This window comes from Saccopteryx bilineata, chromosome 12 (assembly GCF_036850765.1).
Source record: "Saccopteryx bilineata isolate mSacBil1 chromosome 12, mSacBil1_pri_phased_curated, whole genome shotgun sequence".
Taxonomy (NCBI): Eukaryota; Metazoa; Chordata; class Mammalia; order Chiroptera; family Emballonuridae; genus Saccopteryx; species Saccopteryx bilineata.
This window is the reverse complement of record NC_089501.1, coordinates 7,676,794-7,697,547: the sequence shown is the minus strand read 5'-3', so window position 1 is coordinate 7,697,547 and position 20,754 is coordinate 7,676,794. Positions and strand designations below refer to the sequence as shown.

The 20,754-nt window shown below is 42.3% G+C and overlaps 1 protein-coding gene across 1 annotated transcript in view; it reads right to left on the bottom strand.

Moving 5' to 3' along the window:
* Positions 1-3,637: 3,637 nt before the first annotated feature.
* Positions 3,638-20,754, bottom strand: part of RPF2 (ribosome production factor 2 homolog) — a 44,190-nt gene continuing 27,073 nt past the window's right edge. Inside the window, exons 8-10 of the mRNA XM_066247769.1 lie at positions 14,482-14,584; positions 5,916-6,060; positions 3,638-5,171 (exon numbers count right to left, since the gene is read on the bottom strand). Coding sequence (XP_066103866.1) covers positions 4,992-5,171; positions 5,916-6,060; positions 14,482-14,584 — 428 coding nt within the window. The 3' untranslated portion in view covers positions 3,638-4,991. The remainder of the gene's footprint in view (positions 5,172-5,915; positions 6,061-14,481; positions 14,585-20,754) is intronic.

Genomic DNA, 20,754 nt, shown 5'->3' with positions numbered 1-20,754 from the left:
GGGAAGGAGAGAAGGGGGAGAGAAACAGATCAGTGCTTCTGTCATGTGCTGTGACCAGGAATCAAACCCAGGACATCCACACGCCAGACTGACACTCTATCCACTGAGCCACTAGCCAGGGCCCTTGGGACATTTCTTGTAGCAATATCTTTTCTGGTATATCTCCTTGGGGAAGAGACAAAAGAAAAAATAAACAATAGGACTATATCAAATGAAAATGTTTTTGCACAGCAAAGGAAACCATCAATAAAGTGAAAAGACAACCTACTTTGGGAGATGTTTGCCAATCATACATCTGATAAGGGGTTAATATACAAAATTTATAAAGAACTTACACAACTGAACCCCAACCTCCCCTCCAATACAAAAACACTCCTATTAAAAAATGGGGAAAGCACCTGAATAGACATTCTCCAAATACGACAAAAGTCCAATAGACATGAAAGGATGCTCAATGTGAACATCAGTGGTGGTGCAGTGAATATAGCCAGGGGTCCCCAAACTATGGCCTGCGGGCCACATCCGGCCCCCTGAGGCCATTTATCTGGCCCCTGCCGCACTTCCGGAAGGGGCACCTCTTTCATTGGTGGTCAGTGAGAGCAGCACAGGATGCGGATGCAAAGCGCGGTGTCGCTCACGTACAGTACTACTTCCGGTGATGCGGGACGCACGCGTCACGGCTCCGGAAGTGCGTCATATCACTTGTTACAGCTAGCAGTGACAAATATGGAACCAGACATTGACCATCTCATTAGCCAAAAGCAGGCCCATAGTTCCCATTGAAATATTGGTCAGTTTGTGGATTTAAATTTACTTGTTCTTTATTTTAAATATTGTATTTGTTCCCGTTTTGTTTTTTTACTTGCCCAAAGGTCATTGGCTTTGCTTGAGCCCCACGGTCAAGGCACCTATGAGAAGCAATCAATGACAACTATCAGTGACACCATGAGTTTGATGCTTCTCTCTAAAAAATCAATAAAAGATGTTCACTATCACTCACTAATCAGAAAAGTGCAAATTATAATCACAATGAGATATTACCTCACACCTGTCAGAATGGCTATCAACAAACAGTAAGTGTTGGCGAGGATGTGGAGAAAAGAGAACCCTTATACACTGTTGGTGGAAATGCAGATTGGTGTCACCACTGTAAAAAGCAGTATACAGTTACCTCAAAAAATTAAAAATGGAACTGCCTTATGACCTAGTGATTCCACTTCTGAGAATATATCTGAAAAAACCCAAAACACTAATTTGAAAGAATATATATAACCCTATGTTCACTGCAGTGTTATTCACAATAGCTAAGATTTGGAAGCAGTCCAAGTGCCCACCAGTAGATGAATGGATAAAAAGAACTGTGGTACATTTATGCAATGGAATACTACTCAGCTGTGAAAAAGAAAATCTTACCCTTTACAACCGCATGGATGGACCTGGAGAGTATTATGCCAAGTGAAATAAGCCAGTCAGAGAAAGACAAGTACCATGATTCCACTACATATGGGATCTAATGAATAAAATTAACAAACATAAAAAGAGATTCATAGATGTAGAGAACAGATTGACAGCTGTCAGAGGGGAAGGGGGATAGGAGGGCTATTGAAAAAGATGAAGGGATTAAGCAAAAAACAAAAACAAAAGCCAACGCCAACAGTATGGTGATTACCACAGGAATGAGCAGTGGAGAGAGGTAGAAGGTAAAGGAGGGATAAATTGTGATGGAAGGATACTTGATATGGGGTGGTGAACACACAATATACAGATGATGTATTATAGAACTGTACACCTGAAACCTATATAATTTTACTTACCAATGTCACCCAAAAAAATTCAATTTAAAAAAGAGTAGCCTGGAGATGCAGAAGCAGCTGTGATTAGAATCATGAGGGACTTAACATTTGATGGAGGGGCCACAAGACTGGCTCTTGGCTGACAGCAAGGAAATGAGGACCCCAGTTCTACAACCATAAGGAACTAAGTTTGTGAAACAACCTGGATGAGCTTAAAGGTGATTCTGATGCATGCTAAAATTTGAGGAGCATTGCTGTAGAGTACCACTCACTCAAAACGAGGTCTTCCAACCAGGCAGCCTTAGCATCGCCCAAGTGCAGAACCTTGTACCACACTCCAGCCTATTGAAACAGAAACGATATTTGATAGATCCAATCATGTTACTAATTTGGCGCCCTCTTTTTTTCACCTCCATATATGAATCATCTGTCACTTCAGAGAAAGAAGTTTAGAAAGAGAAGAAAAAAACTGATTATAAAGAGACCTATTGGTCCATAAGGAGTGGTGGGAAGGTCATCTGGAACCTTTTGCATTTGTTCAGAGAAGGGAGAATGCCACAGAAGCTCCTGAAATAATATTTATTCCATTGGTGCAAAACATTTTCAAAGACTCAAGGCTGCCATTCAAAAGCTCACAGACTGCAGGAATATATTCTATGCATACTTAACTATCATAAAATTAAGAGGACTAAGTGGGAACACAAAGAGACAGATACGAATTCAAAAGGGATGGACTTGGGAAGACTGGGGGAAGAAGTCAAAGTGATTAGCAAAATGAGTTTGATTGGGCAAGGGCAGTCCAGATAAATTAGAATATATTTTACCATAAGCATCATGTTTTTCCTTTCCCTGAAAGTAAAAAAAAAAAAAAGAAGTCCCAGGATGAAAGACAGTATTATGATGAAGCCAAAAGACTAATTTGTGGGAAAAAAAATGCAAAGAAAAAAAGATATAAATCATGACTATTGACAACAAGATTTCAATTGAGGAAACATATCTGAAGGATTTTGGGAACATTTACTGCTAGCTGATGGATAAAGTGAGAAGGAGGAATAGAGTTATACTCTAGAAAATAGAATATTGAGATCAATTAGAAAATAAAAAAGTCTTCAAAATCCCTCTTGAATGCTGGGTAATACAACCGAGAGCATCACTGACAGTACATTAGAAGACATATGGAAGCCCTGGCCGGTTGGCTCAGCGGTAGAGCGTCGGCCTAGCATGCGGAGGACCCGGGTTCGATTCCTGGCCAGGGCACACAGGAGAAGCGCCCATTTGCTTCTCCACCCCTCCGCCGCACTTTCCTCTCTGTCTCTCTCTTCCCCTCCCGCAGCCAAGGCTCCACTGGAGCAAAGATGGCCCGGGCGCTGGGGATGGCTCTGTGGCCTCTGCCTCAGGCGCTAGAGTGGCTCTGGTCGCAACATGGCGACGCCCAGGATGGGCAGAGCATCGCCCCCTGGTGGGCAGAAGCGTCGCCCCTGGTGGGCGTGCTGGGTGGATCCCGGTCGGGCGCATGCGGGAGTCTGTCTGACTGTCTCTCCCTGTTTCCAGCTTCAGAAAAATGAAAAAAAAAAAAAAAAAAAAAGGACATATGGATTTGACCAAAGCACATAATGGTTTTTCTTCTCTAAATTCTTGAAACTCGTTTTTTTCAAGGCTCTTTTCCAAGAGAAATGATAGAATCTCAAAAAAAACCAAACAAACAAACAAACCCACAATAAATACTACTGTGATTGATGGCCTTAAAAAAAAGGAAGAGTTAGGATAATATAAGTGTGAGTAGATGATGATAATATTTTCATATAGCAGATAAATGTCTTTTTTCCCCTTGAAATCCCAGCAGGTTAGAGCAAGAAGTGACTTTATTTATTATTGATATGTATAACATCATAGATGAGTCTCAAAGTAATTATATTGAGTGAAAGAAGCCAGACTCCCCAACTGCTCCTCAGAAGGGCACATTCTCTATGATTCCATATATAAAATACTAAAAAAAGCAAACTAATATATAGGGACAAAAAAGAGATAATGACTGCTTGCAATAGGGGCAAAGTAGGGCAAATTATACAGAAATATCAAGAAATATTGGGAAATCATGGTTATTTTCACTATTTTAATGCATAGTTTTATAAGGATATGCATGTGGCAAAACATCAAATTGTACAATTTATACATATGCATTTTCTTGTGTGCCAATTAAACTCAATAAAGTAGCTTACAAAAAAAAAAAAACAGTAGCCTAATCTGTGGTGGCGCAGAGGATAAAGGATTGACCTGGAATGCTGAGGTCACTGGTTCAAATTCCCAGGCTTGCCCGGTCAATGCACATACGAGAGGCAGCTACTACGAGTTGATGCTTTTTGCCCCTCCCCACCCTTTCTCTCTCGAGAATCAATAAATAAAATCTTTAAAAAAATGTAATAGAAATTTCAAAACAAATTCCTTGGCTTGCTCTACTCAGTGTGCAAACACCCAGGGCCTTTGTGTGATCTTTAGCGGCCTAGCACTCTGAAGTGCCCAATAGCACAGATCCTATCCATTTTCTCCTTTCTCACTCTACTCTTCTGAAAATTTCCTTTCTCTCAGAGAAGGGGGTAGGGCTCCACTTAGTAGCAAAATCTCTTAAAATAATCAATATTAAGGTAATATGTCCACAATCAGATAATAGACATTTCTCTTGGCCTGTATTTTATAACAAAAAATCTCCAATTAATCTCTAACTGGTAGAATTTCAAGCAACATAACTGAAAAGTAAAAGAAAACTGAGTTGTAGGTATATGCTGGGAGATGGAGTTAACTTTCCAGGTAGGTCATTCTGAGTGAGTGTGTATGCAGTTCCTTTGGGTCATTTCTACTTTTCATGGCTTCCTTCCTTATCTAAAACTTAACTCAGAAATTCCCTGAGATACCAAAGGCATTCTGGAGATCCCTCCTCACTCATCCACCCAACAAGATAGGGAACTTTGAAGGGCAGGTGAAAAGAGGGAAATATATCACAGAGAAAAAATGGCACATCAGCATGTAATTAATTTCTCAAGAGGCTTACTTTCAACCTGATAATAGTACATTACTGTTCATAATACATATATATAGTTTAGGTAAATTATTATAAAAATGTATAATAAAATCTTATAAATGACTAATGCATGATACTTCCCTTTTAAGTAAATAATAAAACTATTTATTGGCTAAGTTTCATCAATTTTTTTTAATTCTCTTTGATTTTTTCTCCCGGTCTTCTGTTATCCTTTCTGCAGGTCGCTTCTTCAACCCCTTCATTTTCCTAGTTTGTAGTTTGCTTAGGTCTTGCTTCTGCATATGAATCCTTCCGTAAGTTGTACCAAAAGTATCATGAGAAATATTTTTCTTCTTCTTTGGCTATGAAACAGAACATATATATTTAATGGTCACTACTATCATGAACTGGTAAAAAAATGTAACATACAACTACCTTATCAACAATTTCCATCAATGAGCACCCCTTCAATGCTATAGAGTCTATATATATAGTACTATTGACCTTTCTTCTCAAACTCAGGTGTACATACAAATCACTTGCAATTCTTGTTAAAATGCAGATTCTAATTCAGTACGCCTAGGGTGAGACCTGAGATTCAGTATTTGTAACAACTCCCAGGTAAATTGTCAGACCCCACACTTTGACGTGCAACATAATAAGACTCCACTGACCTTTAACATGCATTGAGAGAATTTCCTGTGTTTAGGTTCAAGAATTGTGACTATTATATCTTTATTGGCATTCCAGAGATGCCACCTCTATTTGTCTTTTAAAACCATTCAAAAGTCCAAATGTATTTTCATGCAAGTATGGGTTACACATCCTGTGCTCTGAATCCTCACTCTTCACAATGCCCCAAACAATTCTTCTCTTTGCTGAAAACTGGCAGTCTTGGATACCAGAAAGTTCTCAGCCACACTTAATGCCTGGTTTCTACAACTCTTTTATTATACTTTATGGTTGACTTATTTGCTTCTTCCTCCTTTTATTGGCTCTGAAAGTCTAATTATATATATTAAATGGATCTTTTGAGGTATATATTTTAATGTATGCCACAAATCCTTTTTGCAAAGAGTGGAATATACAATCTATAAGTCATATACCTTGAGGGCCTTTGGCATTTTCATGGATAACTTATAAAGGTCATCTGATGCCAGATGTGTTCTCCTCAGAACCAGATCCAGTGAGGGTCCCATCTCTTCCAATTCAATCCGTGGTGTTCTGCAACCAGATTTCTTCAAAAGCAGCCTTCATGAAATATGAAAAAAGAAGTATTACACAGACTTTGATAAATATCCTATCCCCATCAAATATTTTTGTCCACCTCATCAGGTGGTGGCACAGTGGATAGAGCATCGACCTGGGACACTGATGACTCAGGTTCGAAACTTTGAGGTCACCAGCTTAAGCGTGGGATCACAGACATGACCCCATGGTTGCTGTCTTGAGCCCAAAGGTTGATGGCTTGAAGCCCAAGGTTGATAGCTTAAGGTGTATGAGAAGCAATCAATGAACAACTAAAGTGCCACAACTACGAGTTGTTGCTTCTCATCTCTCTCCCTTCCTGTTTGTCCCTCTGTGTCTCTTTCTCTCACTATAAAAAGAAAAAAAAAATTTGTCCAAGAGCATTCCAGTTCCACAAAATGACATAAAATCTTTAGAAAGGCTAAGCATCTTAACTACTTTATATATCTGAGCCAAGTGTATTCTTTGATTCACACTTTTTTTTTTTTGTATTTTTCTGAAGTTAGAAACAGGGAGGCAGTCAGATAGACTCCTGCATGTGCCCAACCGGGATCCACCCGGCATGCCCACCAGGGGGCGACGCTTTGCCCATCTGGGGCGCTGCTCTGTTGCAACCAGAGCCATTCTAGCGCCTGAGGCAGAGGCCACAGAGCCATCCTCAGCACCCAGGCCAACTTTGCTCCAATGGAGCCCTGGCTGCAGGAGGGGAAGAGAGAGATAGAGAGGAAGGAGAGGGGGAGAGGTGGAGAAACAGATGTGCGGCTCTCCTGTGTGCCCTGGCCGGGAATTGAACCCAGGACTCCTGCACGCCAAGCCGATGCTCTACCACTGAGCCAACCGGCCAGGGCTGATTCACATTATTTTTAAAACTAAAAAAATGTATACAAAAAGTTTACAATATTGCTAAGAAACAGCAAATGAGATAAGAATTCTAAGAAATGGAATTTTTTGATCTGACTTCATTTTACATAAGATTTACATAAGCATAAAAATAATTTTAATTGGGTCTTTGAAATATTACGTTTAAGTGATGAACAAATCCTTGTTTATCTAAGACCTATTTAGAATCAACTTTTCTCCATAGCACAGACATTTACTGATCTCTGGAGTCTAGAATGAACTTTAAAATCATAATATTACCACAACTTTCTCGATACCACATGTCCAAATAGCTCTGGATCTGAAAACGTGAGAGATACAGTGGGGAGGCGGGGAGACCAGCAAATTCTGTTTATGAGTGATACCACAAAAATAGCTGAGAGGCCTGAAGATTATCTAAGCTGACTCAACTTGTTACAGTGACCTCCACGGGGGTGGGGTGGGGGGGGGGGTGGGAATGATTGTATAACAATATTTATACAAGGTCACCCTTTTCATACAAAAGCCAGAGTGTGAGAGAGGCAGCAGGTGACACAAGAAAAGAAGAGGGAAGCACAGTAAGGAATACACAAGAGAGCAGCAAACACCGGGAAGAAGTGCATGTCAAATGCTCATTAGCAGGCCCTTTGGGCCTTAAGTGCGTCACACGCAGATGCCCAACCAATACAGTGCACCCATGAGAGGTGCATTCACTGGCTGCAGGAAGAGTCACAGTGGTAAATATGCTCTATCAGACACAGTAATCTATACCTAATTGAGTGAGACAAAAAAAGAAAAAAAGAAAAGAAAAGAAAGAAACCCACCAGCCTAGGATATGTAAAGAGCTGAAGTATAAAAGAAAAGCAAGACTGAAATTAAAAGATAAATGAATATTAGTATGGAACCTGTATAGAACAAGCACAGGGGAAAAGAGCCCCAAAAAGAGTCTTTGGGCAGCCACTCTCTTCACATGGTTCCAGGAGGAGAGAGAGAAATGCCTGTCTCGGGCTCACTGAGGGAAAACGATTTTAGAAGCTAAAGCTGGCGGCTTCAGGGCACCTTCCCAAAGAACTAATTCAAAGCATACGGGGTAGTGATCAGTTGACTGTCATATCACACATACTTCTGCATTTGTACCCACATCTTCAGTATCTCCAAATAAATCATATTTATACTGCTGAACTCAGATCAAGATTAGTATCTTGATGAACACATCAAGAAAAAATGTGTTCAGCCTATCCAGGTGGTGGTGCAGTGGACAGAGTGTAGGACTGGGACCTGGAGGACCCAGGTTTGAAACTCCACGGTAGTTGGTTGGTTTTAGCGTGGGCTCATCTGGCTTGAGAGCAGGCTCACTAGCTTGAGCACGGGGTCACTGGCTTGAGTGTGGGATCAGACATGACGCCATGGTCACTGGTTTGAAACCCAAAGTCACTGGCTTAAGCAAGGGGTCACTCGCTCTGCTGCAGCCCCCAGGGCACAGCAGAGAAAGCAATCAATGAACAACTAAGGAGACTAAGGAACTGCAACGAAAAATTGATGCTCCTCATCTCTCTCCCTTCCTGCCTGTCTGTTCCTATCTGTCCCTTTCTCTGTCTCTGTCAAGAAAAAAAAAGAAAAAATGTGTTCAATTGATTACTTAAGAAATCAGGGAAACTATATATAAAATTTCAATCAAAAAGTTTTCTAGCCTGACCAGACGGTGGCGCAGTGGATAGAGCGCCGGACTGGGATGCAGAGGACCCAGGTTTGAGACCCCAAGGTCGCCAGCTTGAGCGTGGGCTCATCTGGTTTGAGCAAAAATCCCACCAGCTTGGACCCAAGGTCGCTGACTCGAGCAAGGGGTTACTCGGCCTGCTGAAGGCCCGCAGTCAAGGCATATATGGGAAAGCAATCAATGAACAACTAAGGTGTCCCAACGAAAAACTAATGATTGATGCTTCTCATCTCTCTCCGTTCCTATCTGTCTGTCCCTATCTATCCCTCTGACCCTCTCTCTGTCCCTGTAAAAAAAAAAAAAAAAAAAAGTTTTCTAAGCCCTAGCCAGGTAGCTCTGTTGGTAAGAGTATTGTCCTGATACACCAAGATTGTGGGTTCAACCCCCATCATGGCACACACAAGAATCAATCTATGAAAGCATATATGAGTAGAATAACAAATCAGTGTTTCTTTCTCTCCTTCTCACTCTAATCAATAAAAAAATTTTTTTTTTTTTTTCATTTTTCTGAAGCTGGAAACGGAGAGACAGTCAGACAGACTCCCGCATGCGCCCGACCGGGATCCACCCGGCACGCCCACCAGGGGCGACGCTCTGCCCACCAGGGGGCGATGCTCTGCCCATCCTGGGCGTCGCCATGTTGCGACCAGAGCCACTCTAGCGCCTGGGGCAGAGGCCACAGAGCCATCCCCAGCGCCCGGGCCATCTTTGCTCCAATGGAGCCTTGGCTGCGGGAGGGGAAGAGAGAGACAGAGAGGAAAGTGCGGCGGAGGGGTGGAGAAGCAAATGGGCGCTTCTCCTGTGTGCCCTGGCCGGGAATCGAACCCGGGTCCTCCGCACGCTAGGCCGACGCTCTACCGCTGAGCCAACCGGCCAGGGCAAAATTTTTAATAAATAAAGAATACAGTGGTCCCCCTTATCTGTGGTTTCATTTCCCATGATTTCAGTTATCCATGGTCAACGACGGTCTGTAAATATTAAATGGAATATTCTGTAATTAACCATTCATAAATTTTAACTTGTGCGTTGTTCTGAATAGCACGATGAAAGTTCACACCGTCTTGCGCTGTCAGGACTGGGACGTTAATCATCCCTTGGTCCAGCATCTCCATGTGTATAAGCTCCCTCACCAGGTCACGCAGCAGCCATCTCAGTAATCAGATCAATGGTCCCAGTACTGCAGTGCTTGTGTTCAAGTCACCCTTATTCACTTAATAATGGTCCCAAACTACAAGAGTAGTGATGCTGACAACTCAGATATGCCAAAGAGAAGGTATAAAGTACCTTCTTTAAGTCAAAAGGTAAAACTTCTTTGACAAGAGAAGAAAAAAAAACATATACTGAGTTTGCTAAGATCTATAATAAGAATGAATTTCCTATCCATGAAATTATGATCAAGGAAAAAAAAAATCTGTGCTAGTTTTGCTGTATTACTTCAAACTGCTAAAGTGAAGGCCGCTGTGCATGGTCAGTGCTTAGTTAAGATGGAAAGAGACATTATATTCATGGGTAGAAGACTTGAACAGAAGTGTGTTCTGATTAACAGCACTGAGTTGCACCAGAAAGCATTAAGCCTGTATGAAAACTTCAGCAAGGGCTCCTCAAAAACAAGTGATACCAAACACCAAGCCATTTACTGCAAGTAAAGGATGGTTACAGATTTAGGAATAGGGTTGGAATAAAAATATAAAAATTACTGGAGAGGCTGTATCTGCCAATAAAGAAACTGACAAGTTGAAAAAGTTGATGAGGATTCAGTGCTATCTATCCTCAGTTTCAGGTGCCTGCGGGGAAGCGAGGGTGTCTTAGAACATATGCCCCGTGAATACTATAGACATTTCAATTCCAGCCTTTCCTATCTCCAACCAAATATCTATTGCCCAGAACTTTTAGATCATATCCCTAATCTCCATCCTGGATTCTAAACTCATTTTGTTTTCCCTATAAGCTCTAAATTCAGTTCTGCAAGACCATATGGTACTGTCCAGGCCCGGTAGCTCAGTTGATAAGCACATTGTCCAGATACAACAAGGTTGCAGGTTCAATCCCTGGTCAGGGCACATAAAAGAATCAACCAATGAATGGATAAATGGACAGAACAACAAAAATTGATGTTTCTCTCTCTCTCTCTCCCTAAAATCAATTTCAAAAGGGGGGGGGCATGAGGCAGAGATATAGTGATACAAAGAAAAACAGAACTCAGTTACTTCCCTCTCAAATTGGCTCCAGCTATTAGATATGTTAATGGTAATTTCTACATATTGTACTTTCCTTATTTTTCTCCCTTGAACACCCCCTCTCCTGCTGAGGTTCTGTTCTCATTATTTAAACTCCTTGCTTAGCAGGTTGTGTCTACTTTTAAAGTATGCTAACACTTGTTTTGCTTACTTCTTTCCATAAAGCCTAACTAATGCCACTGCAAAAGTATATGTGGAAGTTATTAAAAACTTGTCTCAGAAGAAAAAAAAATAAAGATTTTGCTTCATATTTATGGTTCTGGACTTCCAGTGAATAAAGTCCTCCAAGGAACAGAGTTTGTCACTCAGATATTAGTGAGTAATTATTATAGGATATACAAGAGGGCAGTAACACTGCCTTAGTCCCCTAGTAGGTCAAGTCAAAGGTTATATTAATATACTTTCATGTTAAGAATTCCTTTCATCTAAGCTCAAAACCACTTATAAGTCTTACTAACCTTCACAAATAATGTGTGTGAATATTACCTAACTAACTTTTACCAGCTACTTAAGAACTGGCACATGGCAAAAGAGTGGGCAGGGCACAGTGCAGCCTGCACACATGTCCAAGGAGCCGTACTAAGTCAGATACTGTAATTTACACCACATGAACAAGGCAAAACACCCAATTCTAAGTTTGTCATATTCCCTCCTCTATCTGCACCCTCTATCCCTCTTAAAGGATCAATTTTGGAGGGACCGCAGAATTACCTAAATGGTACTGCTACACACTGCAAATAAAAAACAAGGGGCCCTGAGACGTGACCTGCTCACATCATGTGGTTGAGCTTCAGTCCAGAGACAGGTCACTAGACTCAGAGGGGATGCTCAACTTTCTTCCCCTCCCAAGTGTGGCACGGCCCATGGAGGCTAAGCTAATCCACATGCTCAGTAATTTTCCCAGTAGCAGCTCTCAATCATCATGCTGTCCAGCTTCTATTGCAAATCAATAGCTAATAGACATTATAAGGCATATATGAAACACCTAGAATTAAAATTTTATAGTAGGTTCTCTGATTTTAAAAATTCAAAGAAAACTTTTCCACTATAGGAGCTGCCATGCTAACCTAATATTGACTTCACATTATATTCTTAAGGTAAATGGGTAAGTAATGTGTATATTTACTCTGCTAATTTACCCTTGTTCAAGTCTGATTTGCTAATTTTTTTTTCTTTTTCAGAGAGAGAGATAGAGACAGAAAGAAGAGAGAGAGATGAGAAACATCAACTTGTAGTTGTAGCACTTTCAGTTATTCACTGATTGTTTTTCATACAGGCTTAGACCAGGGTCTCCAGTTGAGCCAGTGACTGTTGCTAATCCCAGCAACCCTGGGCTCAAGCCATTTATCTTGGGATTCAAGCCAGAGACCTTTGGGCTCAAGCCAGTGACCACGGGGATAATGTCTATGATCCCACACTTGAGATGACAACCGTGCACTTGAGCTGGTGAGCCCATGCTCAAGCTGGCGACCTCAGGGCTTTGAACCTGGGTTCTCAGCATCCCAGGTTGATGCTCTATCCACTGCGCTATCACCTGGTCAAGCTGATTTTCTAATTTTTTGTCCATTTTAAAATTTTCTCTGTGACAAAAAAGTCTTTTTGTCTTTACCAATTAATCTTTCTTTTCACTGAATACATGTTCTGATACTTTCTGTGAAATTGTTCATTATCAGAGTTCTTAATTTATTGTTTATTTTACTTGTATCTTCAGGGTCCCCTTAACACAAGTTTTCAAACTAATTTTTATATCAGTAGTTATTCATCTTTTATTTCCTGTTCTCTGAATAGGAGACACCAACTTTATAATAAAATATGCTTTTTAAAAAATTTTTTCTGAAGTGAGAAGTGGGGAGGCAGACAGACAAGACTCCCGCATGTGCTCAATCGGGATCCACCTGGCATGCCCACTAGGGGGCATTGCTCCGTTGCAACCTGAGCCATTCTAGCGCCTGAGGCAGAGGCCATAGAGCCATCCTTAGCACCTGGGCAAACTTTTCTCCAATGGAGCCTTGGCTGTGGGAGGGGAACAGAGAGATAGTAAGAAAGAAAAGGAGGAAGGGTAGAGAAACAGATGGGTGCCTCTCTTGTGTGCCCTGACTGAAAATCGAATCCGGAACATCTACACACCGGGCTGATACTCTATCACTAAGCCAACCAGACAGGGCCTAAAATATGCTCTAAAAAGCCAAAAATCAAGCTGGGAAATTCAAACAACAGACTTGGGGAGCTTTCAAGCTCAGTAAGCCAAAAATTATTATAAAATCCCTAATTACTCTTATAGTCATGTGGACATTTTATTGCATTTCCTTCTATTTTAAGGGAGAGTAAAACAGAAAAACACATGTGGTGGTATTAATCATATGGTAAGAAAAACTGAGTACCTCTGACTCAACACAGCTGAGACAAGGATGGAAATTATTATTTTTTTTGTATTTTTCTGAATCTGGAAACGGGGAGAGACAGTCAGACAGACTCCCGCATGCGCCCGACCGGGATCCACCCGGCACGCCCACCAGGGGGCGACGCTCTGCCCACCAGGGGGCGTCGCTCTGTTGCGACCAGAGCCACTCTAGCGCCTGGGGCAGAGGCCAAGTAGCCATCCCCAGCGCCCGGGCCATCTTTGCTCCAATGGAGCCTCGGCTGCGGGAGGGGAAGAGAGAGACAGAGAGGAAGGAGAGGGAGAAGGGTGGAGAAGCAGATGGGCGCTTCTCCTGTGTGCCCTGGCCGGGAATCAAACCCGGGACTTCTGCATGCCAGGCCGACGCTCTACCACTGAGCCAACCAGCCAGGGCCAAGGATGGAAATTATTGACAAAAGAGGGGAACATTTAGTTTCATTTGGATGCTCCTGGACATAATCTGGTCAACTATGGATGGCATTGTAAAGACAAAGGCAAAATTAAAACCATGGGGAAATGCTGAAGTGCACAAATGGCTGCACAGAAGACATTTTTAACTCGGAGAGTCAGGCTGCCCTGCCAGGCCACAGCTCAAAGAAAACGTCAGTCTGAATTTGACAGTCAAAGGAAGGCAGTTTGTCTGAGTCAAGGTACTCTCGAGGAAAGCGTGGGCTCTATCAATACAAAAAGCATGACTGTAGCATGTCATTACGTCTTTTAATAAAAACAAAATCAGCTTAGGATTAATGTTAAGATTTACGTTGTGGTGGGGGTAGTGGTAGAAGGCTTAGGCTAAATAAAATCAGTCTAGGCACTTAATCTTCTTATGCCTTTAGACTCCATTTTTTAGACTCTAGGTTTTGAGATCTGCTTTGACTGGCCTAAGTCTTGTGGCTTGGTGCTCTAAAGCTAGTCAAGAAAAATCAGGAAATGCTGCATAAAAGTAGGGAGGTTCAAGACTGCATTAGAGTTCTAAGCTCAGAGGGAGTGCAGTGTTAGATGTCCCAGGGCCCTGGGAAGCAGGGTTTTAGACAAGTTGATAGAGGAATGACAGACTTGAGGTTCAGAACAGAACAGCTGTGCCACTGCTATTCTGCAAACTCTCTAAATAAACTTTTGGCCCAACATCAATTCTAAGTCTGAGCTCTATATAACCAGTCACACTAAAATGCTAACCATGGGACTAATAAAAACATGCTAAGAAAGGCACTTACTTATAGCTTCGAAAGTATATCTTCCCATTCAGTGCAGTGAAGTGCAGGACATACTCTAAACCAGCCAGGCGGATATTTGATACTGTGGGGCCTCTGAAAAAATCTAAAAGAAAATATTAGATTGTTTTAAAAATAATAAACATAATTTTAAAATTCAGTTACAAATAGATGTATTCTAAAAGCTGTTTTGCACACTTATCTAAAAAGACAAGATAGCATAAAACAAACCCCTGAAAAATGACTGCTCCATCCTAACCCTCTACTAATCTCATGACCTTACTTCTCTGTTTAGTTTACTAAGCCATTTTAATTTTTCAGTTTTGAAGTACTTCCGCTAAGCCAATGCTCAGCACAGAAGTGTGTCACATTTATCATGGATATTAACTATCAAGACATCAAATCTTAACCTATAAGACAGGAGGTAGGTTAAGATGGCAAATTTCTATAAAAATAGCTATTACAATACTGACTAGTAAATCAGATGAGACTTTGTTTTATGGCAAAAGCCAACAAGTAAGAAAAATCTAACAAGATTCTCAATTAAGCCCTGGCCAGCTGGCTCAGTGGTAGAGCGTTGGCCCAGCGTGTGGAAGTCCCAGGTTCAATTTCTGGCCAGCACACACAGGAGAAGCGACCACCTGTTTCTCCACCCCTTCCCCTCTCTCCTTTCTCTCTCTCTCTTTTCCTCTCCCACAGCCAAGGCTCCATTGGACCAAAGTTGGCCCAGGAGCTGAGGATGGCTCCACGGCCTCCACTTCAGGCACTAGAATGGCTCCGGTTGTAATGGAGCAACACCCGAGATGGGCAGAGCATCACCCCCTGGTGGGCATGCCAGCGGGATCCTGGTTAGGCACTTGTGGGAGTCTGTCTGTCTGCCTCCGTGCTTCTCACTTAGGAAAAATACACACACACAAAAAAAGAATTCTCAATTATATGAGCAAAGAATAACAGACAATACTCTTAAAGGCAGGAAAGAACCAACATCAGTGATTAGGCTGTTTTTTCCACACACTGATAATTATACCTTTGGTGACATGTGAGATGATTTTAAATTATGTACAAACAGATAGTTACTATATATTATTTATGTTATCATATAACATTTTTTTACTCATGGTTGAGGCATAAAGTTTGCTTTAAAAAAAAAGAATTAAAGAAAAATCCCCAGTGAACAACACTATAGATACTAATTCATGGATCTGCTTAAAGTTATGAAGGCAGCACATAAATGAAAGAAATGTGGAAAACAGCAATTAAGTTTGGTCCCTTCATTTTACTGCTAAGAGGACTGAACACCAAGGAGGATAAATGGAAACACAAGAATAACATTTAATAAGAAAAACTTATACATAAGTTTAACCAACTTAATTACTTAGGAAGAGCTGACGGAAAGCAGGTGATCTATTCAACAGGAAATCCATTCCGTCCCAATCTGTAGCTACCCAACATTTTCCTTCCCTCTTCCCCTTAGCTCATAAGATGGGACCCGCAAATCTCTTTTGTTTGCTTTGCTTTTCTTATGGTTAACTAGAAGAAAATCACAGCACTAATATGCATGCACATGTATACACCACCCTTCCCTACTCCACTAAACAAAAACTCCTCAGGAATATTTTTATGAACCAAGTATGTACTTTTTCAAGGTATTCTAGTTTTTTGTTGTTGTTGTCGTTGTTTTTGGTGAGAGAGAGACACAGAGAGAGACAGGGATAAAAACAGATAGAGAAAGCCAGACAGGAAAGGAGAGAAATGAGGAGCATCAATTCTTTGTTGCAGCACCTTAGTTGTTCATTGATTGCTTTCTCATATGTGCCTTGACTGGGGGCTCCAGCTGAGTCAGGGACCTCTTGCTCAAGCCAGTGACCTTGGGCTCAAGCTAGCAACCTTGGGCTTTAAGCCAGTAACCATGGGGTCATGTCTACGTCCCACCCTCAAGCCAGCGACCCTGAACTCAAGCTGGCAACCTCAAGGTTTTGTACCTTGCCAACGCTCCCTTCACTGCACCACTGCCTGGTCAGGCTGATTTAAAGTTTGACTATAATTAATAACAGCTTTCTCATTATTTTGCCAAAACCTGACGCTCTTTAAGTGGCCTCATTAATAAAGCCCTGCTTCTTGCTGTGGAGACTTACTGAAGTCAGAATTGTTCTGGGGAATGAGATATATACATTCAATCTCCCCTGAAACAGCTTTTGTAACACAAAACTTACAGGCATATGTGCTTTTTCCAGAAGTTCTTAAGAAGAAAAACAAAAAATAAAAGTAGAAAGTTTTAAGAATATTGACCCTTACACACCATGCACAAAAATTAATTCAAAATGGATCACAGCCTGACCTATGGTGGCGCAAGGGATAAAGTGTTGACCTGGAACACTGAGGTTGTTGGTTCGAAACCCTGCGCTTGTCTGGTCAAAGCACATATGGGAGTTGATGCTTCCTGCTCCTCCCCTCCTTCTCTTTCTCTCTCTCTCTCCTATCTAAAATGAATAAATTAAAAAAAATGTTTTTTTAAATAGATCACAAACCTAAATGTAAATGTAAAATGATTAAGACTTCTTTTTTTTTTAATTTTATTTATTCATTTTTAGAGAGGAGAGGGAGAGAGAGAAGGGGGGGGGAGGAGCTGGAAGCATCAACTCCCATATGTGCCTTGACCAGGCAAGCCCAGGGTTTTGAACCGGCGACCTCAGCATTTCCAGGTCGGCGCTTTTATCCACTGCGCCACCACAGGTCAGATGATTAAGACTTCAAGAAGGCTTGACCAGTGGTGGCTCAGTGGACAGAGTATCGACCTGGGATGCTGAGGTCCCAGGTTCAAAACCCTGAGGTCACCAGCTTGAATGTGGGCTCATCCAGCTTGAGCGCAGGGGCTGGCTTTAGCCCTAGATTGCTGGCCTGAGCAAGGGGTCCAGCCTCCCAGTCAAGGCACATGAGAAGCAATCAATGAACACCTAAAGTGACACAACTATAAACTGATGCTTCTCATCTCTCTCCCTTCTTGTCCTGTCTTACTCTGTAAAAAAAAGAAAAAAAGACATCAAAAAGAAAATGTAAGAGTATGGCCAGGCGGTGGCGCAGTGGATACAGCGTCAGACTGGGACGCGGAAGGACCCAGGTTTGAGACCCCAAGGTCGCCATCTTGAGTGCGGGCTCATCTGGTGTGAGCAAAAAGCTCATCAGCTTGGACCCAAGGTCGCTGACTCGAGCAAGGGGTTACTCGGTCTGCTGTAGGCCCACGGTCAAGGCACATATGAGAAAGCAATCAATGAACAACTAAGGTGTTGCAATGAAAAACTGATGATTGATGCTTCTCATCTCTTTCTGTTCCTGTCTGTCTGTCCCTGTCTATCCCTCTCTCTAACTCTCGCTCTGTCTCTGAAATAAATAAATAAAAATTTAAAAAAAGAAAAGAAAAAAAGAAAATGTAAGAAAAGAATCTTTACAATCTTAGGATAAGAAAAGGTTCCTTAAACAAACAGTAAGAACATATCAATAGAGACAAAAAGGTATGAAAGAGACTTCACAAAATTAAATAGTTCTGCTCTTTGGACGATACTGTCAAAACAAAAAGGGAAGCCACAGACTGGGAGAAATTATTCAAAGACTATATATCACACATAGACAACAGATTTCTCTCGCTCTTTCACACACACCTTCCTAGGAGGAAGAAAGTCCTGATAAAAATCTCTTTCCCGCCTGACCAGGCGGTGAAGCAGTGGATAGAGCGTTGGACTGGGATGCAGAGGACCCAGGTTCGAGACCCTGAGGTCGCCAGCTTGAGCGCGGGCTCACCTGGTTTGAGCAAAATCCCACCAGCTTGAACCCAAGGTCGCTGGCTCCAGCAAGGGGTTACTTGGTCTGCTGAAGGCCTGCGGTCAAGGCACATATGAGAAAGCAATCAATGAACAACTAAGGTGTTGTAACACGCAATGAAAAACTAATGATTAATGCTTCTCATCTCTCTCTGTTCCTGTCTGTCTGTCCCTCTGTCTGACTCACTCTCTGCCTCTGTAAAAAAAAAAAACAAAAAAACTCTTTCCCTACTGTTCTACTTTATTTCATTTGAACAGAAAACATAAACCAGAAGTCAGCAGCTGCCTTACTTCATATTTGTATTAAAAACTTAACTTCCGGCCCTGGCCGGTTGGCTCAGTGGTAGAGCGTCGGCCTGGCGTGTAGAAGTCCTGGGTTCGATTCCCGGCCAGGGCACACAGGAGAAACGCCCATCTGCTTCTCCACCCTTCCCCCTCTCCTTCCTCTCTGTCTCTCTCTTCCCCTCCCGCAGCCGAGGCTCCATTAGAGCAAAGATGGCCCGGGTGCTGGGGATGGCTCCTTGGCCTCTGCCCCAGGCGCTAGAGTGGCTCTGGTCGCAACAGTGCGACGCCCTGGAGGGGCAGAGCAACGCCCCCTGGTGGGCAGAGCGTCACCCCCTGGTGGGCGTGCCGGGTGGATTCCGGTTGGGCGCATGCGGGAGTCTGTCTGACTGTCTCTCCCGGTTTCCAGCTTCAGAAAAATACAAAACAAAAAAACAAAAAAACAAAAAAAAAAAACTTAACTTCCTTTGGTACCCAACAACCTCACTCCATTCCTCTACCTTTCTTTTTTCTTTCCCCAGGTTCCTTTATGGTTTTCACTCCATCCCCTCACTGCAATACGTGGTTATTCCTGCTAGTGGAAACACAAGGTAGTAAGATCAAGACTTATAAAAAAACATTTAAACAAAAGCCCTCTCTGTAATAACAAATGATAAGTGCTAACCTTACTGACAATAATCAATCAAAAAAATCAGGGGATAAAAGGCTGGAAATATGGGCCATTGGAGTGCAAGTAATAGTAAGCTGGAAACGCACCCTTGACATTCTGGGGTGTATGACATTGAAAGAAATAAATGTTGGTCATTGTCTTTCATGTATGATTGTTTCTTTTTTTTTGTATTTTTTTCTGAAGCTGGAAACGGGGAGAGACAGTCAGATAGACTCCCGCATGCGCCTGACCGGGATCCACTCGGCACGCCTACCAGGGGCAACGCTCTGCCCACCAGGGGGTGTCGCTCTGCAGCGACCAGAGCCACTCTAGCGCCTGGGGCAGAGGCCAAGGAGCCATCCCCAGCGCCCGGGCCATCTTTGCTCCAATGGAGCCTTGGCTGCGGGAGGGGAAGAGAGAGACAGAGAGGAAGGAGTGGGGGGTGGAGAAGCAAATGGGTGCTTCTCCTATGTGCCCTGGCTGGAATCGAACCCGGGTCCCCCGCACACCAGGCCGACGCTCTACTGCTGAGCCAACTGGCCAGGGCCAGATTGTTTCTTAATTAATGAAAAATATAGGTAAGAACCTCTAGCAAAGACTCTACAAGGGAATTGTTCACCACCGCATGATAGTAGGTGGAGGCAGAAAAGCTTAGGCTTCGGGTTTTGATTCTGGCTCACCTACCTCTCTGAGCCTCCATTTTCCCACCTGAAAAATAGAATGTCATCAAACTCAAGAGTTTTAGAAAAGATTAAGCAGGTTATAGTGGCACTCAGTTTTCTAAAAATAGCCATTTATTAGTAAGAGAAATGAGAAGTTCTGAAAGTTCTAAACCTAGCAATAAGGCCATAAATAGTCTCAATAAAGAAAAATGAAAGCAGTGTCTATGTACAAAACTTTGTCAACTCAGATCTATAAAGAACACATATATAATTTATAATAAAAATCCCACCAACTTTTCAAAAGTGATCTAGGGAAAAATATAAAGATCCAAAAGAAGGGCAACCAAAAAAGCGCATGGCCTAGAACCTGACCTGTGTGGTGCAGTAGACAGAGCAACAGCCTTGAACGCTGAGGTTGCCGGGCTGAAACCCCTGGCTTGCCTGGTCAAGGCACATGAAAGAAGTTTCCCATTTCTCCCTCCCTTTCTCTCTCTACCTCCTCTCTCTAATATCAATAAAGAAAATCTTAATTAAAAAAAAGAAAAAAAAATAAAGTACATGGCCTAGCTTGTAAGAGTGATGCAAGAAAAGCTCAAATGAAATAAATTTAAACTTGAGATAAGGCTGCCAAGTATCAGAGGCATTTGTGTCTCTAGGTGTAAACTAATTTCTTTCCAGAGTTAGAAAACAGCTGGCAGATGTGACTGCAGAATATTAAGTATCAGTAACATTTAAGAAATCATGTAGCCTGACCAGGCAGTGGCGCAGTAGATACAGGGTTGGCCTGGAACTGTGAGCAGGTCGTTGGCTTGAACATGGGGTCTCCGGCTTGAGCACAGGGTCATAGACATGACCTCATGGTTGCTGG